Here is a 21,867-nt window from a genome sequence, read left to right as displayed (position 1 = left end):
CAGACGAAGAAATTAAAACTATTTATAGCCATATGAAAATATGCTCCAAATCATTATTAATCAGAAAAATGCAAATTAAGACAACTCTGAGATACCACTACACACCTGTCAGATTGGCTAGAATGACAGGGAAAGATAATGCGGAATGTTGGAGGGGATGTGGGAAAACAGGGACACTGATACATTGTTGGTGGAACTGTGAACAGATCCAACCACTCTGGAGAGTAATTTGGAACTATGCTCAAAAAGTTATCAAACTGTGCATACCCTTTGATCCAGCAGTGTTTCTACTGGGCTTATATCCCAAAGAGATACTAAAGAAGGGAAAGGGACCTGTATGTGCCAAAATGTTTGTGGCAGCCCTGTTTGTAGTGGCTAGAACCTGGAAAATGAGTGGATGCCCATCAATTGGAGAATGGTTGGATAAATTGTGGTATATGAATGTTATGGAATATTATTGTTCTGTAAGAAATGACCAGCAGGATGAATACAGAGAGGACTAGTGAGACTTACATGAACTGATGCTGAGTGAAATGAGCAGAAGCAGGAGATCATTATATACCTCAACAACAATACTGTTTGAGCAATGATACTGTTTGAGGATGTATTCTGATGGAAGTGGACCTCTTCGATAAAGAGAGCCTTAATTGATCAAAGATGGACAGAAGCAGCTACACCCAGAGAAAGAACACTGGGAAATGAATATAAACTGCTTGCATTTTTGTTTTTCTTCCTGGGTTATTTATACCTTCTGAATTCAATTCTCCCTGTGCAACAAGAAAACTGTTCGGTTCTGCACACATATATTGTATCCAGGATATACTGTAACCCATTCAACATGTAAAGGACTGCTTGCCATCTGGGGGAAGGGGTGGAGGGAGGGAGGGGAAAAATCGGAACAGAAGTGAGTGCAAGGGATAATGCTGTAAAAAATGACCCTGGCATGGGTTCTGTCAATAAAAAGTTAAAAAAAAAAAAAAAAGACTAATGAGATGACAGGAATGACTTCCAGTTGGGAAGAATGAGGAAGTCTTCTAGAAGATGTTCATCTCAGGAAGTGGAAGAGCAGGGTCTGTTTGGTAGAAATGATATGAGCAAAAGCAGAAAGGTACAAGGAACATTTGGTGAATAATCTAGTTTAGCTGGTCTAGAATATCAGCATGGATGTAGTATGAGATAAGGCTATGCCACCTTTTTTCTACCTTAAACTTATTAGCATTTTGTACCTTGAGAATTTATCACAAAGAATCCCTGTAGATCTTTAATAAGTCTTTGTTGAATTGAACTGAAAAGAAAGACAAGTTGGAGTAAAATTGTGGAGGGCTTTGAATGTCAAGCCAATGAGTGTGGGCTTTATCAGGCAGTCAATGAAAAGCCAGTGAAGGATTTTGAGCATAATGGTGTGATCAGTTATGCATTAGGAAGGACCTCTGTGCAAAATGGACTAAAGGGGTAAACACAGTTAAGACTATTACAGCAGTCCAAGTGAGAGCTACTCCTTAACTCTGGTCTCTGATTGAGAGAAGCTTCTTTTATTTGCCCAGGCCAATGCCTTTTACTTGTATTCTGAACTCCATCTCCATCATGTCTCTTCTAGTAGCTGATGCTATTGATTCTTTCTTTTTTCTCATCTTCAGCTTTCCCTACTAGCATATTCAAGTCTACCTCATCACGTCTGTGTGTCTGCCTGCCTAACTATTTGTCCGTCTCCCCTCTGTTTCACTGACAAGTTCCTAGAAAGAACAGTGTTATACTCATTGCTTCTCCTTCTTCATCACCTACTCCCTTCTCAATATTCACAAGCTTTGGCTTCTAAACCTCACCACTCTACTGAAATGACTTCTATGAGATTATCAATGATTTAACTGCTAAATTCAATGGTCTGTTTTCAGTTCTTATCTTGCTTTATCTCTTGGCAGCTTCTGACACTACTGACTACAATCTTCTTCTGGATAGTTTCTTCTTCCTTAACTCCCATAACAGTTCTCTCTCTCGTTTTCCCCTTATCCCTGTTTCTTCTCAGTCTCTTTTCTAGGATCATCCTCTATCTCTTGCTCCCTTACCATAAATGTTCCTTCATGCTATGTTTGGGGCCCTTTTCTATCTATATATTTCTACCCTTGGCTCTCTTCTGCTTCCATGGGTTCAAATATCAATTCTACACATATGATCCCCAAATCTATGAACAAAATTCTAATCTTTCTCCTAAATTCCAGCCCTAAATCAACAAACACTTGCTGGATATCTCCTCCAAGATGGCCTATAGTCATTTCAAGCCCAAGATGTTTAACCTGGTTCTGAAAATCTGGCACTTCCAAATTATCCCATTTTTGTTGAAGGCACCACCTCCTTCTCAGGCATTCAGATTTGTAACTACCACAACCCCTTATAGTCCAGGGATTGTCTTAGCAATTCTACATCTATATCATCTTTCATATGCAACCCCCTTCTACTCATGTAGAACAAATAGGCTAGTTCAGACCTCATCATCTGGACTACACCCTTATTAGCTGACTTCTAGTCTCTCCCCTCTCCCACAGAACTGTGAAAATCATATTCCCAAGGCATAGTTCTAACTGTTACCTTCCTTGCTCAAGAACCTTCAGGTTTTTTTCCTTCTACTCCTCAATATGACAGTTCAGGCTCTATATAATCTAGCTCATGGCTATGACTCCCATGTATGAAGTCTGTACTGGACTACTAGCTTTTCTCTGACACCATCTCCCACACCTACATATTTATACAAACTACTTCCGTCAACAACTGTCAACATCTGTCAACAGCCAATCAATAAGTATTTTTTAAGCACTTACAGTGTGCCAGGCTTTGTACTTATTTCCAAGGAAACAAAGAAAGATTTTCAGGAAACTTACATTCCAATGGGGGAGATAACATATAAAGAACTATTTATACACAAGATATATAAATGAATTAGAATCTAGCAGTGAGTGGGAGGGAATGAGATCCTGGAAAGGCCTCTTGTAGGAAGTGGGATTTGAGTTTTAAAGAAAGCCAGGGAAGCCAAGAAGCAGAGGTAATGAGGCATTGAAAGCAAAAGCATGGAGTCAGTAGATGGAAAGTCAAGTGCAGAAAAGGGGACATATAAGAGATGCTGTAAAGGTAGAAATAAAATGTAGCAATAAATTGGAGGGTCGAGGGAGGCGAGTTCAAGTGAGGATCTGAGGATGGTACTAATGTGGCAAACCTGAGCAATGGGAATATACAAATTCTGCTAACATTTCAGGGAATTAAGAAGAGGAGAGGGCTTGGCAGGAAAGAGCGAATTCTCCTGTGAACATGCTTAGTTTGATGTCTTCAGAACTTTCAGTTCAAAATGGACAGTAAGCATTTGGTGATGTGAGACTGGAGGTTGGGAAAGATGTCAAAACTGATAAATATATCTGAGAATAATTTCCACATAGATGATAACTGAACCTACTGGAGCTAGTGAGGTCATCAAATCAAGAATACCTATAGTGAGTATGATCAAGATGAAGGTTCAACAAAGGAGACCAAGAAGGAACAGTAAATAGAAGGAAAACTAGGAGAGAAGAGTGTTGTGAAAACCTAGAAAAGAGCAGTCAGGCAAAAAGGGCACCTGAGCAGTGTCAAAAACTGCTGGGAGGTTAAGAAGTCAAGATGAGAACTGAGAACACACCATTAGATCTGACAGATCTGATAATTTTGAATAGAGCAGCTTCAATTGAATGACAAGGATAGAAGCCAAACTGTAGAGGATTTAGAAGACATGAGAGGGGAAGATATGGGGGCTCCAATGTAGATGGCTTTCTAGAAGGTTAGCCATGGAAAAGAGGAGACTTATAAAATGACAGCTTGCAACGACTGTCAAATCAAGTGAGGGTTTTTTTAAGGATGAGGAAAAACATGGATGTTTAGGAAAACAGCTTGCAGATAGGGAGATATTGAAAATTCATGAGAGTGTGGGGATGATTTGGGAAGGGAAGTGAGAGAGTGGGGTAATTCACTGGAAAGTACAAGATAGGATGGAAAGCTGATTTGGATTTCAAAGGTAATTTTACTTATTAGTATTTAAAGGCTACTAATAGAAAAGAAGAGGGGTGGGATAGGATTGCCTGAGTGCACAGAGGGGTTTGTTTTGCAAGAGGAAGGGATGAAACAGGAAGGTGGAAGAAGAGAGGGGGGGAGGAGACATCTGAGTGATGTAACATGAAATAGATGGGAGAAGATGGAGTCCTTGGCAAATGACTTGAATTTTTTTGGGTGAAACATGAGGCCAAGTCCTCAACAGAGAAAGCAGAATCGCTGTGTGATCAGAAGTGGGGGGATGAAGGAAAGAGAAAAGTAAATGATAACTATGCTTAGGGGTATGAATAATTAGGCTTCTCTACTCACTCTTCTCAGTGAGAAGAAACATTTTTTCCCTACTGTACATCCATCTGAAGTTAAAAGGTCAGGGCTTTGACATCAGATACATTCTCCTTTTGTTACCTAAATGCACCATTGTGCAGATGGCATTAAATCATTTGGCTTTCTATCCTAGAAAACCCAGTATAAAAAAAAAAAACAAAAAAAAAAAACTGGCCCAAATGAGGAACTGAGGACTCAAATATCTACCATGTGTACAGAAGATTTATTAGAAGTTATAAGATACAGAGATATAAAATAATTATTACCTTACAGAAACTTACAATCTAGTTGGGGAAAGTCAGTCACATTAATCCAAGAATATTACAGAACAATACAGAAAAGCCAAGTGTATGGTACAGTTTAGTCTTCAAGGAGTTCAGAAAAGACAGAAATCAGGGAAAGCTGCATGGAAGAGGTAAAACTTTAGCTGGGCCTGAAGACTGAATGGTAGCATTTAGATAGCAAGAGGGGAAAGGTGTCTTGGGCAATAACCTCAGTATGTTTGTGAGGCAGGGGAGGTCCAAGATGATGCTAGAGAAGAGGGAGGGTCTCATATATTGGTTTAAAACTGAGTAATCTAAAATGCATTATCAATCAGTTGAGATTACCCATTGAAGGAAGTGAAGGATGAATTCAGAAAGGGAAAAACATCCTGTCTACTCTGTGATAACTCCTCATAAACATACTCATTTCTTTCTCCGCAGGTCACCAAATCCACTCTCATTATTTAGACTACAGGGGTAGAGGTGGAGGGGAAAAAGGGGCTGCAATGATGAGAGAGCTGAGAATAATAAAAATTCTAATTGAACATGTGGATATTAAAGGTAAATGCCATTTAAAAGATAAAACTGTAAATCACAAATAGATAAATTTTCAAATTGAAGAGTAGTATTTTAAAGCAGTAATCCACATTAATCTGATATAAGAGAAAGATGAATAGTGATCATCAATGTGCTACAGATGGTCTTGAGCTAGGTTACAAAGCTGAAGAACCATGTGGGTTTAAAACACACCACATTTCTTCCCCAAATTTGGTTTTTTGAATTCATGACCAGAAACAGAGATTTAGAAGACAAGAAGATCTAAAACAAACAAGGCAATCTAGATCCATAGCAAAATGGATAATAAATCTAAGAAGACAAAAAGTTCCAGGGTCAAGGGCTCAAAGAAAGTAAGTACATCCCTGTTCTTCACAGCTTACAGTAAAAAGCTCACCTTTGATGATGTGTCGGACAATCTTGATGGAGCTTCCACGCATGTTCAGGATCTGATGTACTCTTTGGCGAATCTGAGAGAGAAGGAAAGAAAAAAAAAAAAAGAAAAAGAGATTATTTTTTCTTGTTAGATTATCTTAGCAAAGTTCTTTCTCCTCCAGTTAATGTGCTAAGGATGATGCCTGTGGCAAAGTAAGAGCATACAAAGATGAAGAAAGAATGGGATAAGTTTCAATATTATTCTTTTGACATGGTCTACACATGTCAAAAAGAAAGAAGCACAGAAGGTTCTTTACCTGGGGAACACTGGCATTACAGATCTCAGCCATGATATAACAAATGTGCTGCAGGACAAAGAGCCCAGCATCTAAGCGACGGAGATAGAATTCATCTTCTATGTCATCATCAATGATCTCTCCTCGCCGTACCATGTCCTAGAAACAAAGAATAAGCATAAGGATGGAGATGGACATTCTCTTACATACGTAATACATTCATTCCACTCTTCCCAGAATCAAACTAGCTGGTCCTTTGGTTATTTCAGATGCTTCTTGACAATTTTTAACTGTGTGCATAAACTTCCCAGTATTAACAGCAATTAACAGCCTTTTTGGCTGTAGGACCCCTTAAAATTCTTAAAAAGTTATTGAGAAAGAGAATCCCCACCCTCACTCCAGATTTGTTATATCAATTGATATATGCCATATTAAGAAGTAAAACATCTTAGTATAATTATAAATATAGGTTTTATTTCATGGATCCCTAGACCACAATTTGAGAATTGCTGGTGTATATTATGTTATTTTATATAACAAACTGAAATGAAGTTATTTGTTACTATGATCATTGGAACAACCACAAGACATACAATTCTATTTATCCCAATGTGCTCTCATTATATTCTCTCTACTCAAGTCCATCTTGCAATAATGGAGTCACTGTGTATATTATTTTTCTGGTTCTATTCATTTCAGTCTGCATCAATTTGTGTCTCCATATTTTTCCCAAAGCAGTAATATTCTATTATATTCATGTGTCAAATTTTCTTTAGCCATTTCCCAATCCATGGGCACTTTGGAATTGTCTTAGATCACTGTATTGTTGTGAATAACCAGTGGATCATCATACATTACTGCTGTAACTGTGCATAATGTTCTTCTGGTTTTGCTTATTTCACTCTGCATCAGTTCATATAAATTTTTCCAAGTTTCTACTTTTCTTTGTATCCCCATTGCAAGTAACTGGCACACAGTGAGGACTTAATAAATGGCTGGGTAACTTGAATATTTTATACTTATGGGGTCCCACTTCTGCAATGAAAGAAAGAAAGCATATATTCTCCACTCATCTCCAAGGCTAATTTTGGTTATATAATTTTTAGTTTTATTGTTTTGTTCACATTATTGGAGTCATTGTATATGTTGTTTTCCTGGTTCTGTTTACTTCAGCCTGCATCAATTTATATAAGTCTCCATATTTTTGCCAAAACAGTAATATTCAATTACATTTACACATCACATTTTCTTTAACCATTTCCCAATCCATGAACACTTTGTTTAAAGTTTGTGGCTACTACAAAAACCCTGATATGAATATTCTGGTGTATATGAAATTTCCTTTCTGTTTTTTACTTCCTTAGGATGCTATCTAGATAGATCCTACTGCAGAGTAGAATCTATGAGTCAAAGGTCATGAACATTTTGGGCACCTTTTAGGCAAAATTTAACAATGCTTTTAGAATGACTGGAAAAATTTACAGCTCTACCAAAAATATATTAGTTTGTTTGTCTTCCCACAGTCCCTCTAATATTCTTTCCATCTTCTGTCCTCTTTGCCAATTTGCTGGTATGTGGTGAAACTTAAGTGATGTTCTGATTACTTCTTTCTTATTATTATTAATTTGGAATAACCTTATATGGCTATTTTATAGCCATTTTGTAATATTGTAATATAACCATATTGTAATTCTTTAATTTTTGACCACTTATCCACTGGAAATGGCTCTTACTCTAATGAATTTGTGTTAATTTCCTATATATACTAGGTATCAGACACTCATCAGAAATATTTAATGTACTTATTTTGTTCATGGTTTTTAATTTCATGTAACTGAAGTTATCTATCAAGGAATGAATCTTTCCAATATGAGATCTGTAAATACGAAGTAGCTTCATATATAAAGTTATAAGAGCATATACCTAGAAGAGGAGAAAACTAACAATCCATAAAGAAAAACTCATTTTCCATAGATATTAGTTGAAACTATGTGTGCCCATTAAACTATATGGATAAATCCAGGTTTACTGAAAGTTCTTCTTTTATCATAAAAAAACTCTATGAATGTGGAAGTGATGTGGCACAATAGCCAGGCTGTTCTATTAAAAACTCTACAAGGGACCTGTATGTGCCAAAATGTTTGTGGCAGCCCTGTTTGTAGTGGCTAGAAGCTGGAAAATGAAAGGATGTCCATAAATTGGAGAATGGTTGAGTAAATTGTGGTATATGAACATTATGGAATATTATTGTTCTGTAAGGAACGACCAGCAGGATGAATACAGAGAGGACTGGCGAGACTTACATGAACTGATGCTAAGTGAAATGAGCAGAACCAGGAGATCATTATATACCTCAACAATGATACTGTTTGAGGATGTATTCTGATGGAAGTGGACCTCTTCGATAAAGAGAGCCTTAATTGATCAAAGATGGACAGAAGCAGCTACACCCAGAGAAAGAACACTGGAAATGAATATAAACTGCTTGCATTTATGTTTTTCCTCCCGGGTTATTTATACCTTCTGAATCCAATTCTCCCTGTGCAACAAGAAAACTGTTTGGTTCTGCACACATATATTATATCTAGGATATACTGCAACTCATTCAACATGTAAAGGACTCTTGCCATCTCGGGGAAGGGGTGGAGGGAGGGAGGGGTAAAATTGGAACAGAAATGAATGCAAGGGATAATGCTGTAAAAATTACCCTGGCATGCGTTCTATCAATAAAAAATTATTTTAAAAAAATTAAAAAAAAATAAAACCCGATTTAGGAAAACTCCATGTTTCCAATGGATGATAAAGAGATATGGAAGCAAATATGTAGTGAACACAGATTTTCTTGATTTGCTCTAGGTCATTTGGATTATCTAGGACAGAGTCAGAATTGACGTTAGACTCTCAGATTTCAGTCAGTTCTCTGTCCACAGAACCAGGATGTACATTTACTCCAAAGGGGGCAATAATTTGACAAAATAAATTTGACAAAGGGCATTTCATAGATCCCTACATTGGGGAGCTAGATTGTGCTTTGCAATAGAAAAAGACCCTGATTTAGGAGCCAGAAGTATTGTGTTGTAATCTACTCTGTCTGTAGGTTATAATAAATATAATGTATATCTATTAATTAAATCTAATATGTCTTCTAAAAAAAAACTCTATAAGGTGACAGATCATCTGAGATCATTCAGTCATTCTTCATAAGCAACTAAAGTGAACTTTGACTTGTCAAAATATTTTATTGCTATCTATCTACATAATATACATATAGATATATGTATATCTACATACATACACACATATTATATTTGGCTTCAAAATATTCATAGATTCAGGGTCCTTCACAATCTATGGACACTAATTTTCTAGACTGACCTTATATTAGACATGTGTTCACATAAATGACATTTTAACAGAATTGGCCTACTTTATACTTTCTCATCATTCATTCTTGGTGCCTTTGTTCACAATTTTGCCTTCCCCTAAAATATCTTCTCTTGCCCTTTAACCTATTGAATTTTTTATTTTATTCCATTTATTTATTCTATAAAATTCTTTATTGCTTGATGATTATTTTATTCTTTGCCTCACACAGTACTTTGCTTTTGTGCTTCGCTTCTCTAATGTGCTTATCAAACATTGTGTATAAGATAACTGAATTTGTGCCTCCTCTAAATACTAGATTCTAAATACCACAAAGACAAGAAACTCATCTAAAATTTCTTTTACCTAAGGTAAACAATAGTGGGTACTTAAAGTGTGTTGATCAAATTAATGAATTCACAGAACCTCAGAAGGAAGGAAAGGCCAAGACTTCCAAGGTCAACTAGCCCAATCTGTATCTGAATAGTAATGCCTTTCACAACATCCCCAATATAGAAATAACTGGTCTCTGTCTGAAGACCTCCAAGGCAGAGGAACCCATTACCGAGGGGAAGTCTAGTCTATTTTTGAATAGTTCCAATTGTTATGCCACAGTTCTCTTTTATTGTCTTGACTCAGTTTCCCTAATTATCCTGATCCAGTCCTGACTCAGTTTCTCTAAATGTTCTGCTTCAGTTTATAATTATCAGCTCAAAGTTCAGTCCTGCAAAACCTCCCTCCCTCTTTATTAGAATATTTGATAAGGATAAAAGATCTGATGTTTTAGAATATCAGAGCTTCTCCCCATCCCAAGCTATCGGAATGTCAGATACCATCTTATCAAGATGCCTCTCCCCATCTTTGGGGTGCCTCCCCCCATTTCCAGAGGTTCACCCCACCCTGTCAAAGTCCCGTTCCCACTCTCAGCAGCTAGACTCCTCCCCTGCCTTGACCTACCCCCTGAGTCTGAGCCATGTGTATATAGGTCATTGAGAACTCATATTGTTGGTAGGATTCTTGGAGACAATAGTCTCATTCAGCCCTGGGACCAAACCATGGATCCATTTGGTCCGAGTAAATTTCTCCCTTTAAATAAATTATTAAATACTCTTTAATCTTTATCTTGCCTCAGTTTCTCTGGCATTACACAATTATTTCAAGTTTTTTTTTTAAATGGGACCTAAATCTATTTCTTTTTAGTTTCTATACACTCTACTGACTTTTCCTTAAGAATGTACAAATCCAGTCCTTTTTTTTCTTTTTGAACCAGAGCCTAGAGAAGCCATTAGTCAAAGAATCTTCAGCCTAAATTAATAGAACTTCCCATGTACTCTTTCCCTAGTAACGTTCTCCTCTAGTTTCTTAACCAAAATCAAAGATATCATTCCTTGAATCGATAAACTATTCTACTTTTCTTTCCTAGGGTCCCTGGGATGCAAGGGGAATACATTATTAAATCCAGAAAACCCCTTATTTATATGCCATTTCATCCATGAAACCTTTCCTGTATCCTTGCAACCTCTCATACTTCTGAACTCCTGTAGCTATTTATAGCTTCCCTATAGCATTTACTGCACTATCCCATATTGTAATGACATGGCCCTTTCTCTTCCTCTCTAGACTATAAGTTCTTTGAGGGAAGGACACATGACTGTTAACTCATTTTGTATAGCAATTAGCATTGAAGCCTGAGAAGATGGGCTCTCCATAAATAATATCTGACAAAAATTCAATTCAATTCACATATATTTGCTATCTACTATGTGCAAGATTCTGTTGAATACAAGAATATATAAGATATAAGATAAATAAGAGTTGTCTCTTCATATATAAGAAGGGCAATGTGGCAAGTAAGATATCACAAACAATACAATCAATAAATATATAGGAGTACAAAGTGCCATGAGAGTTCTGAGAAAGAAGATATACCTAAGTGGCTAAGAAGGAAGAAAGGAAAATTTTCCTGTGGATGTGGTATATGAGTTGAGCCTAAAGGAGGGATCAATTGGCATCAATCAGAAGAAGAAGTGGGGATGGTGAATAGGAATTAAGATAACATTGCATAATGTACAAATATACATAGCTAGAAAAGGGTAGGTCAAGTTCAGGGAATTGTTGTCATCCCTTTCTTAATTCTAGGCTGTTTTTCTTTCCTCTTCTTTAATATAGCTTTTTATGAACAAACCTCCCTTGGGGATCCTATTATTTCCCTTTGCTTCCTATTCTCCAAACATTCCTAGGAACTGGTATCACCGCCATCAGTCACCAACAAGGAGCCCTGGGAGGCTGTTTAGAAGCAGACAATGCTGCTCTTTATTTGCCCAGGGGGCCAGCTCATAGCAATACAAGTTGTTGTTTTACTTCTCCTTCCTAAAGGATTCTACCCTGCCAGGTGCTAGTTTAAAAAAGCAAGAGGCTTGTCAAGCTCTAAGCCTGTACTACCTTGCAGATCACCAACACTAATTCCCAGGTTCATTTAGTAGCAAATTGTACGGTCATTTTATAACAGCATTAATGCTCATATGGTAGTTTAAGTATAGAGTATAAGTATATGCCATGTATATGGCCATATAAGTATGTATAAGCCATGATATTCAAAGCTTTTAAAAATAAGAGGACCTCTTTCGTTTCTCATTATGTATAATCACAGCTTCCTTCTTCAGGACTCCTAAGTGTCCATAAGCATGGAGATGTGACAGGAAAATAATCTCATTTTCACTGTGTGTTTCTGGGAACCTATTTATAGAATGGGGTAACTAGGTGCTATAGTGTTTTGGGGAAACACAAGGAAGTATGTCAAAGAAATAGAAAACTCTTGTCTTTGTTCTTGAGGAGTTTTCAGTCTACCTCGGATAACTATGTATGCATGTACAATATCAGAACGATAAAACACAACATTTTCTTAAGTAAAAATGAAGTTCCAAAGGGCCTTTCTGGAAGAAATATTTTGATTTAGATATTGATCTATTATTTACAGACATAGACAGGAAATTAGTGGGTTGTGTTCATTCAAATCGGTATGGATGGAATGGAGGAATCCACAATGAGGAGTAATTAAAGATGATGTCTGAGAAGCAGAGAGGGATCAATTTCTGTAGTGTTTTGAGGAGCTTATATCTGAAATGTTCAGCCAGAGGTTCTTGAGCTGGGGAGGTAGGTGTGGAATCACAATGAAAGTATTATTAGAGCAAGAATATCTAGTCACACAGATGCCCACAAATTAGAAGCAAGTAAAGGTAGGGAAATTAGTTAGAAAACAGCTGTAAAAGTTTGGCTATTAGAATCCAGAATAAGGTAGTGGCTGTATGATTTGCAGACAGAAGATAGATTTCAGAGATATTATTAAAAAAAAAAAACTTATAGGACACAGAATCAAAATGCTTGGAAGGATCTCAAAGATTATCTAGTTCTGGTTCAATCTTTCTTGTTTTTTATTTGAGGAAATCCAGGTAGACATGCAGAGTTATAGTAGATATGGGGAAGAAAAATAATAAGGAAAATTAAAAAGACCCTCCAGGCAAATGCAAAGGTTGGAAAGATGGATAAGCCACTGACAAAAACAGATTTTGGGAAGGGGCAAAATTTCAGAGTAAACTCAAGATTTTGACAGGTTACATTTCAAGTTATCAATAAGATAGGAGAAATCAAAGAAATGGGGGAAAAAATTAGTCCATGGTCAGAACTGGAGATACAGGCTTGGGAATCATATGCTTAACAATCATATAATCTTTTATTAAGTATGTAACCACTATATGCTGAGTGCTGGTGAGATTGATGAGGGAAGCCCCAAAACTTTTTCTTTCTCTCTGACTTCTGGGTGAGCCATGAGGTGAAGCACTTGGGAAGCTCCTTGAAGGAGAGATTCTCCTTGAATCCTGGCCTCTGTAAAAGACCCCCTCAGAGGGAAATAGAATAAACAGCTTCTGCTATCCTGATAGCACCACCCCCACTGATAACATCACTACTGACTAAGCTTCCCATTGAATTAAAGATCAACCTAGAGATACTCATTCAATTCTAAGATCCTCTATTCTAATTCTAACTCAAGCTGCACCAGGCCCCATCAAGAGCAATCCCCAGCTTGTAGCCAAGGCTTCAATTACAAAGTGAGCCAACTTGGGGCTTAGTTTTTGCACAGGACCTAATATGCCAAGGAATCTCTCTCCCTGACATAGCAGCAACCCTCTGCCCGCTGAAATAATATTCTCTTTCAGCATTATCCTCTCTTTATCTTTCTCACCTATTTCCCTAATGAGACTTTTTATCTCTCTGTCAGGATTTCTCTGCTAGAAACTTTTCTTCTCTGCAGGGACCTTGCCACCAAGGAATTTGGTCTTTTTATTCATGCATAGCAAAGGCTGACTTCCCAATGCCAATAATAAACTTCTTTTACCAGTCTAGCTTTTCAGGTTCTGTAAATTCCTTTATGCTGGACCTCTGTGCCGCCAGAAGAGGGGTTCCCACAATTCCCTACACTGCACTGGATCCTAGGGGGAATATAGGAAAGCCAAACCTCTTCATTTGGTTCCCTGAACCCCGAACCTGCCACTAACCTCATCATTTAACTCCCTGACCACTTAAGTTCATCAATGTGAGTACAAAGACAACAATTTTTCCTCACAAGTCACACATACACAGAGAAGAGAGGGAGGAAAGAGAGAGGGAGAAAGAGAGGGAAAGGGAAAGGAAGAAAAAGAAGAAGGAAAGGGAGAGGAAGAATAAGTGTAAAGAGAATAAATACTAAACAACTTAAAGCAAGTTATTTTGGGAGAGAGGACACTAATAGTTGAGGGACATTAGGAAAGGCTAGATGTGAATTTTGGAGTTGATTTCATTATGCAGAAACTTATCATTCTGAAAGATGAAGTCATTGCTGAAACTCGGACCTCCTCAAAAATGATGGCCCCTTGGGCCTTCCTCTCTTCTAATTGGAGAGGGTGGAAGGTGGATATCAGAGAGCTTCTCCAGACCCTAAATCTCTTTAGAGGGACCAGGACATTCACTTCATCACTTCCTTACTCAGACATGATTAAGGACTTCATGATCTCCAGAAACTTATGATCCTAACAAGATGAAATCAACTCTATAACTCACATCTACTCAATGTGAGTTATAGAGTTGATTTCAATCTCCCAACCCAGAAGCAGAACTTCATCATGCTTAAATCAGATAACCACCCTTTCCTTCCCCCTTTCAGCTTATTTTTGTGTGTTGTCTTCTCTATTAGATTGTGTGCTTCTTGTAAGTGGAGACATGTCTTGTGCTTCTCATATCTCCAGGGCTTAACGTAGCGTCTGGCCCATATGTCTACTGATTTAAAGTATGACGCATAGACAAGGAGGTGATTCTTGACACTGAAATCCTAGTCCCTGAAAAGACTGAAGCTGGTGGATTCTCTCAAAGTTGTCAACTGCCCTGGAATATAATAAGTGGTTGTCCCCACTAAGATAGCGGCCTCTTTGCAGGAATTCACCGTATTGGTTCCTATCTGTGGAAGAAGGTATCAACTAGACCATTTCAGCAATAGAGCAGGGGATCAGGTCCATGAGTGTCTACTTACTTCCAATCTGAGGGAGGTAGTAAGACCCTTTTTTTTTTAATTAAAGTTTTTATTTTCAAAACATATACATGGATAATTTTTCAACAATGACTCTTGCAAAACCTTGTGTTCTAAATTTCCCCTACCCTTTCCCTTCTCCCAATCCCTCTCCTAAACAGCAAATAATCCAATATGTGTTAAACATGTTTTTAAAAATGTCAAATCCAATATATGTATACATATTTCTACAATTATCGTGTTGCGTAAGAAAAATCAAAAATCAAAAAGGAAAAAATGAGAAAGAAAACAAAATACTGTTATGCCACAGTTCTCTTTAACTGTCCTGACTCAGTTTCCTTGTACAAGTTTCCCTTGTCTCAGTCTCCCTAATTACTCCCCTAAGCTGTAAATCTCCCTCTGGTCCATGAAGGCTGAGGACCAGTTAGTCTAAGGTTATAAATTGTTAGCCCAAGCAAGATAAACAAGAGAGTAGACTTCCTGATTATCTTCTGTCAACATCCCTCTAAAACATTCCAAGGTATTTCACTAACATCTTTATATCTGGGTATTCAGACATCCTGTCTCTGGGTTCCTCTTTGATTCACAGCCTTTTCCAGTTGGGCTTTCCCGCTTTTTCCTACTCTATTCTTTGTCTCCAAAAGGTATATAAAGGTTAGAGATTCTCCATTCATTGCTGGAGAATGGCGGCTGGCGGATGGATGCTGGACACTGGATTCTTTGGGTCCTCCAGCCCTGGGACTAATATGAATTCCTTGGTCCCAGTATACTTATCTCTGTCTGACTGGATAATTTGAGACAAGAGTCCTGTCCAGTCAATCTTACCCTCCCATTAATAAAATATTAAAAACTCTCTAATCTCTCTCCTGCCTCAGTTTCTCTGGCATTACAATACAAGCAAACAACAACAAAAAGAGTGAAAATGCTATGTTGTGATCCACACTCAGTTCCCACATTCCTCTCTCTGGGTGCAGATGACTCTCTTCATCACAAGATCATTGAAACTGTCTTCAATCATCTCATTGTTGAAAAGAGCCACAGATAAGACTCATTCTTTAATAACTGAAAATTTAAGAAAAATTAATCAAAAGAGACATTTTATGAGTCAGAGTTGAGGAAAGAGTGTCCAGGCATTTGGCAGGGTCAGTATAAAGGCAAAGATTTGGGATATGAGAGAAGAGAAGGCTAGTTTGGTGGATCCCACAGAGTGTGAGAAAGGAAGAAGACTGGAAACATCTGTTTGGAGTCAGATTAAAAGCTAAACAGAGGAGTTTACATGTAATGCTACATGCAAAAGAAAGTTAAATGGAGTTGACTAGAATAGAAAGAAGTGATCAAGGTGATAAAATATCTTAATTGTTAGCTGTCTAAAAGTATAGAAGGAAAAATACAAATGTGAACTATGTTAGAAACAGCAAGCTTTGGTAAATTATCGGATATATAGGTTGAGAGAAAACAAAGAGTCAAAGATAATACTGTTACAAACACAGGCAACAAATTATGGCAGTACCATCAATAGAAGTGGAGAAATCTGGAAAAGGGAAACATTTTTGGAAAGTGATAACCCATTCAGTGGCAGATACGACAGATTTATTGAATGCCACAGGGATTAACAGGTAACTGGTGATGTGAGGTGGAATCATCTATATAGAGATGACAGTTAAAATCATGAGAGGGAAGGGAAGAGAAGAGAAAGAAACAGAAGGACAAGGAAGAGTGAGAGGAGAGAATGAGGAGAGAAGCTTGATAAAGATGGTGAGGCAATAAAGGAGCAATCAAATAGAAGACAAACCAGGAAAAATTAGCATCATGAAAACTCAGAAAAGAAAGAGTATACAGGAGGAGAGGAAGAAGACTAAAAAAGACATTAGATTTTGCAAATCATAGATCAATCATAACTTTGGAGTTGAAACTGAGAGATGAGATCAGATTGCAAAGGATTTTTTAAAAAGTGGATCAAAAGAAGTAGAGGCAGCAAGTATAGATACATTTTTGTAGGAGTTGTGGGGGGGAGCTATAGAATGAAAGCTTAATAAGGATAGGATTTGGACATTAAAATTTTTTAAAATTATTTTCAAAACATATGCACAGATAATTTTCAACATTCACTTTTGCAAAACCTTGTGTTCCAAATTTTTTCCCCTCCCTTACTCCCACCCCTTCCCCTAGAGATGGCAAGTAATCCAATATATGTTAAGCATGTGCATATTTCCACAATTATCATATTGCACAAGAAAAATCAAATCAAAAAGGGAAAAAATGAGAAAGAAAACAAAATGCAAGCAAACAACAAAAAAAGTGAAAATATTATGTGGACTTAAAAAAAAAAGAATGGGGTTTATAAGTTTTTAAATAATTTTAATATTGCTTGAAAGCAATACAGAATGAATGAATCATTAGAAAGTAAATGGATGAAGATTCTCCAGAAGGGATGAATGAAGGTGTATCATATGTAATCTTCAAGAAAAAAACTGGAGGGGATGGATCACATACACACACACACACACACACACACACACACACACACACACACACACACAAGATTAAGCAAAGAATGACTTCTGTGTCCGAATGAGAGAGAAGTGGAAAGAGAACAGAATGGTATAAAAGATTCTTGGGAGAAATAGAAAAGGAGGACACTCATGCCAAATGGCTTCAAATTCCTCAGTAAAATAGGAGTCCAGGCCTTCAGTTGAGAGAAAGGAGACAAAGGGATGTAAAAGAAGAATGAGGAAGAAAGAGGAGACAGTTTGAAATGGTTTTTATGGGGAAGAAGATGCACAATTAGGGAGGAATATCTCGCTGTAACGAGTGCCCAGTTGAAGTTGGATAGCATGAAATAATGATGGAAGCTGTGAGTGTATAAATCCATCAGGGAATAAAGAAGAGAGAGCAAGAGATTAAGCTTAGCTAAATTAAATTAAGTTTCTTCATTTAGGTCAAAAGCATCCCTGGTGGCTTTTTCTTTCACACAATTTGATCTTTTTCAAAACAAGGCAACTGTGTACTGTTCTCTAAGGTTTTTCTAAATATGGCTCCTGTGAATCAATAGGGTAAAGTCAAAAATGTAGGGCGAGACTCTACCACTCCTTTTTCATAACTTCTAAACTCCAATGAAGCACAAGTAGACATACTGCTTTTAGACACATGGCAGTATGTATTCAAAAGCTACATTTTAAAATGCATATCTCAGCTATGACTACAAATCATCATCAAGAAAAAGATCACTGGAGGCGCATTAAGCACAGAGAAAGATGAAACAGATATTGGCTGCTGACAGCTCAAATTCTATGCCAGAAGAGCCACAGAAATTGACATAAAATACAACCTGCTATTGTCACAAAAGCAACTTATGTACCCCGTTATAACTCCACAGCTTAAGATGCTTATTGTTGAAGGGCCTCAAGGGTGTTGAGCACATAGCTGTCCTGAGTGCTTAGAGTGAAAGGAAAAAAAAGAAATGGGATGGTTTATGTATCATTTCAATGAGAGAAAAGTGGAAAGGTTTACACAATCATTTTCAGCAATTCCTCAGAAGAAAAGGGATGAATAATGATGAAAATAACAGGTCATATTTATATAATATTTTACTATTTATATAGTACTTATGTTTACTCTCTCATTAGACCCTCATAACGACTCTGGGTGGGTGACAGGTAAATAGTTTTTATTCCCATTTTACAGTGGTGGAAGCTGAATTAAAAAGAGGTGAAATAACTTATCCAAAGTCACAAATGGTTGATAAATAGCAAAGCTTTCACTCAAACCCAAGGCTTCTAACTTCACATCCAGTATTCTAGCTATTATAATTTAATAGTTTCAGATACCTTTTTTTTTTTAAAGTGAGATGGCATCTCATCTCATTTCTAAAAAGAACTCAAGAGTTGAACAAGCCTGGCTTCTTCAAGAAAAGGTTATGCCAGTCTACTTCATCTTTTTTTTTCACTGGATTACTATACTTGTAAATCAAGGGAATGTCATAGATATAGTTAACCTAGATTTTCATAAAGCATTTGACAAAATTTCTCATGCTGTCCTTATGGAAAAACAAGAATAGATGGAGGCCTGAAAGTGCAATTAAGTGGTTTTGGTGCTGGTTGAATGCCCGAACCTAAAAATAGTTTTAACATTTTGATATCAACTTGCAAAGAGGTTTCAAGTGGAATGTCCTGAAGATCTGTGTTTGACCCTGTGCTAATATTTTTATCAATAACTTAGATACCACTTTTATTAAAAGTGTGAATGACACATAGCACATAGCAGTGAAGGTTACCTAATAACTGAATAAAAGAGCTGGGATTCAAAAAGACCTCTCAATTCAGAAATGATGCTAATCAATTAGCAACTATCATTTATTAAATGCCTACTTTGTACAGGTCATTGTCCTAGCTACTGGGGATAGAAAGATAAAAGAAAATCAGTCTTAAGAGCTCAGTCAATGTGGGAAACAACATGTAAACAACTGTATACAAACAAGACAGATATAGGATAAACTGGGAGTTATTTCAGAGGAAAAGAAGTGAGATTAAGGAAGCTTGAGAAAGGCTTCTTGGAGAAGGTGGGATGCCAGGCAAGCTAGGAGGCAGAGACAAAGAGAGAGAATTTTTCAGGCCAGTGAAAACGCTCAGAGCTGGAAGATAAAGTGCTATATGTGAAGACCATGTGGAGGGGAATAAGGTATACAAAGTCTGTAAGACAAGGAAGGGCCAGGTTATGAAAGGCTCTGAAAACCAGAGGAGTTGATATTTGATCCTAGAGGTGATAGGGAGCCATTGAAGTTTACTGACTAGGGGGAAGACAGATATGCATTTTAGGAAATCAATTTGCCAACTGAGTGAAGGATGGGTTGAGTGTGGAGGAGAACTAGTGATAAGAGAGAACAATCAGCAAGCTACTGCAATAGTCCAGGCATGAAGTGGGGAGAGTCTGCATGAGAGTGATGTTACAGAGACAGAAACAACAGTATTTGGTCCCTGGATGGATGTGGAGGATGAGAGCAGGTAGAGTGCTAAGTGAAGCTTTAGGAGGATAGTGGTAACCTCAACAGTATTATGGGAGTTTGGAAGGAGGAGGTTTTAGGGGATTATGTCTATAGAATATCCAGCTTGAGATTTTCAACAGGGTGTTGGAGATTCAAGTTTGGAAGTCAGTTGAGAGGTTAGTAATGGATAAGTGAATTTGAGGATCAGCATAGAAAATTATAATTGAATCCATGGGAATTTATGAGATCATCCAAATAAAATAGTACAGAGGAATAGAAGATGGCTCAGGACAGAGCTCTGTGAGACACCCACAATTACTGGGAATGACCTTGGATGAAAATCAAGCAAAGGAAACTGAGGAATGGTCAGATAGATAACAGCAAACTAGAGAGAATAGTATCACTAAAACCTAGAGAGAGGGGAGGGTCAAGGAAAAGAAGGTGATCAGCTGTGTCAGGGGCTGTAGAGAAGTAAAGAAGGATAAGAACTTAGAAAAGGCCATTTTTGCCTTAGATGAGGCAATTCAGAGATATTTGGAGAGAGCAATTTTGAAACCTTCACAAAGATTAAAAACTGGACTCTCTGTCCACTGGACCCTCTGTCCGGTGCTCTCCTTATCTACCTTTGCCGATACTTTAACCTTGTTTACCCAACAATAAACCTCTTTTATCAATCTACTTCTCGGGCCAATAAATGCCTTTATTGGGGACTCCCGCTGCTACTAGACCTCATTTACCGCTGTATCCTTGCGCCGAATCCAAGGGAGTTGCAGGGGAGCTCTGTTTGACTCCCTGTAACCCCAAACCTGCCACTAGACCTCAACTAAACCCTAATTTCATTTAGATACCCTAAATCTAGACCTCAACAAGATGACATTTAAAAGACTGTTTTCATTTCTGGGCATATGTTAGGAAAGATAATGACAAATTAGAGAATGCCCAGAGTAGGGCAACCAAGATGGAGAAGAACATCTAGTTCAAAGGATGAACTGAAGGTACTGGGAGGTGAAGTACACAGAAGAGAAGATTTAGGAGTGATATATTTGTCTTCAATTATCTGAAGGGCTGCAATATAGAAGAGAGATTAGACTTGTTCTTTTTCGATCCAAATGACAGAACTATGAGCAAATAGTGGAAATTAAAGAAAAACAGATTTAGATTCAATGGAAGAAAATACTTCCTAAGAATTAGAGCCCTATGCACTTTTGCTAAAATAGCTAACTCAAAGGGGGACAGCCTGCCATGCTCCCATATCGCTATTCCTGCAAAGCTCTAAAGTTTGCACCTAAGAGATCCAAAGAGAAACTACAATAAATGACTTCTTAAATCCCAAAAGTCTACCAGGAACCTAAGGGCAATAAGAAAAGCTGCTACTTAAGTATACCTCCAAAGACTAGTGATGGCTAGGGACATATATAGCCTAAAGACTTTACACCAGATAGAGCAGAAAGCTACTTTGAGAAAGCACCAGGGTTATTAGAAAGACCCTGAGTAACGTACTTTGGAAGCTCCTGAAAGAGCAGAAGAGCAGAATGAAGCAGCAATGTTAAGAGCTGGACAAACCAAAGCTTTCAGTCTTTCCTGAATCACCTAAGAGGTCCTGAAAATCCAGAAGGGCAGAATCTTGGGAAACAGATGTTAATACAAGAAACTATGTGATTCAGCATAGGATCAATCAACTCATCTGCAGATAGCATAACCCAATCCTATTGCAAAGCCTCAACTAAGAAACTAAAACTGGAATGATGCAAAATTAAAAAAAAAAAAAAAACCACAGAAGAAAACATAAGATATTTGATAACCAAAACAACTGACCTGAAAAATAGGTCAAGAAAAAAAAGGAATTATTAAATTTCCCCCAAACCATAACAATAATGACAACAAAAACTGGATACTTTATTTAAAAAATAAATCTTAAATGAAATAATACTCAGATCTGCTAGAACTAGAGGGCAAAGTGGAAACAGACATAATCCACCAGTCATCTTCTAAAAGAAATCCCCAAAGGAAAAGTCCCAGCAATATAATAATCAAAATCCAGAGCTCACAGATTAAAGAAAAAATACTGGAACATAGAGAAGGAAGAAG

At 37.4% G+C, this 21,867-nt stretch overlaps 1 protein-coding gene across 2 annotated transcripts in view; it reads right to left on the bottom strand.

The window, feature by feature from the left end:
* The window catches only part of CTNNBL1 (catenin beta like 1), a 218,907-nt gene that overhangs the window by 7,993 nt on the left and 189,047 nt on the right, over window positions 1-21,867 (bottom strand). For both annotated transcript variants that reach the window (XM_051979353.1, XM_051979354.1), the window contains exons 14-15: window positions 5,900-6,037; window positions 5,605-5,677 (exon numbers count right to left, since the gene is read on the bottom strand). In XM_051979353.1, the coding sequence (XP_051835313.1) occupies window positions 5,605-5,677; window positions 5,900-6,037 (211 nt within the window). The remainder of the gene's footprint in view (window positions 1-5,604; window positions 5,678-5,899; window positions 6,038-21,867) is intronic.

The sequence above is a fragment of the Antechinus flavipes genome, chromosome 2 (genome assembly GCF_016432865.1).
Source record: "Antechinus flavipes isolate AdamAnt ecotype Samford, QLD, Australia chromosome 2, AdamAnt_v2, whole genome shotgun sequence".
Taxonomy (NCBI): Eukaryota; Metazoa; Chordata; class Mammalia; order Dasyuromorphia; family Dasyuridae; genus Antechinus; species Antechinus flavipes.
Note: the sequence above shows the minus strand (reverse complement) of the source record. Positions and strands in the feature narration are given on the sequence as shown.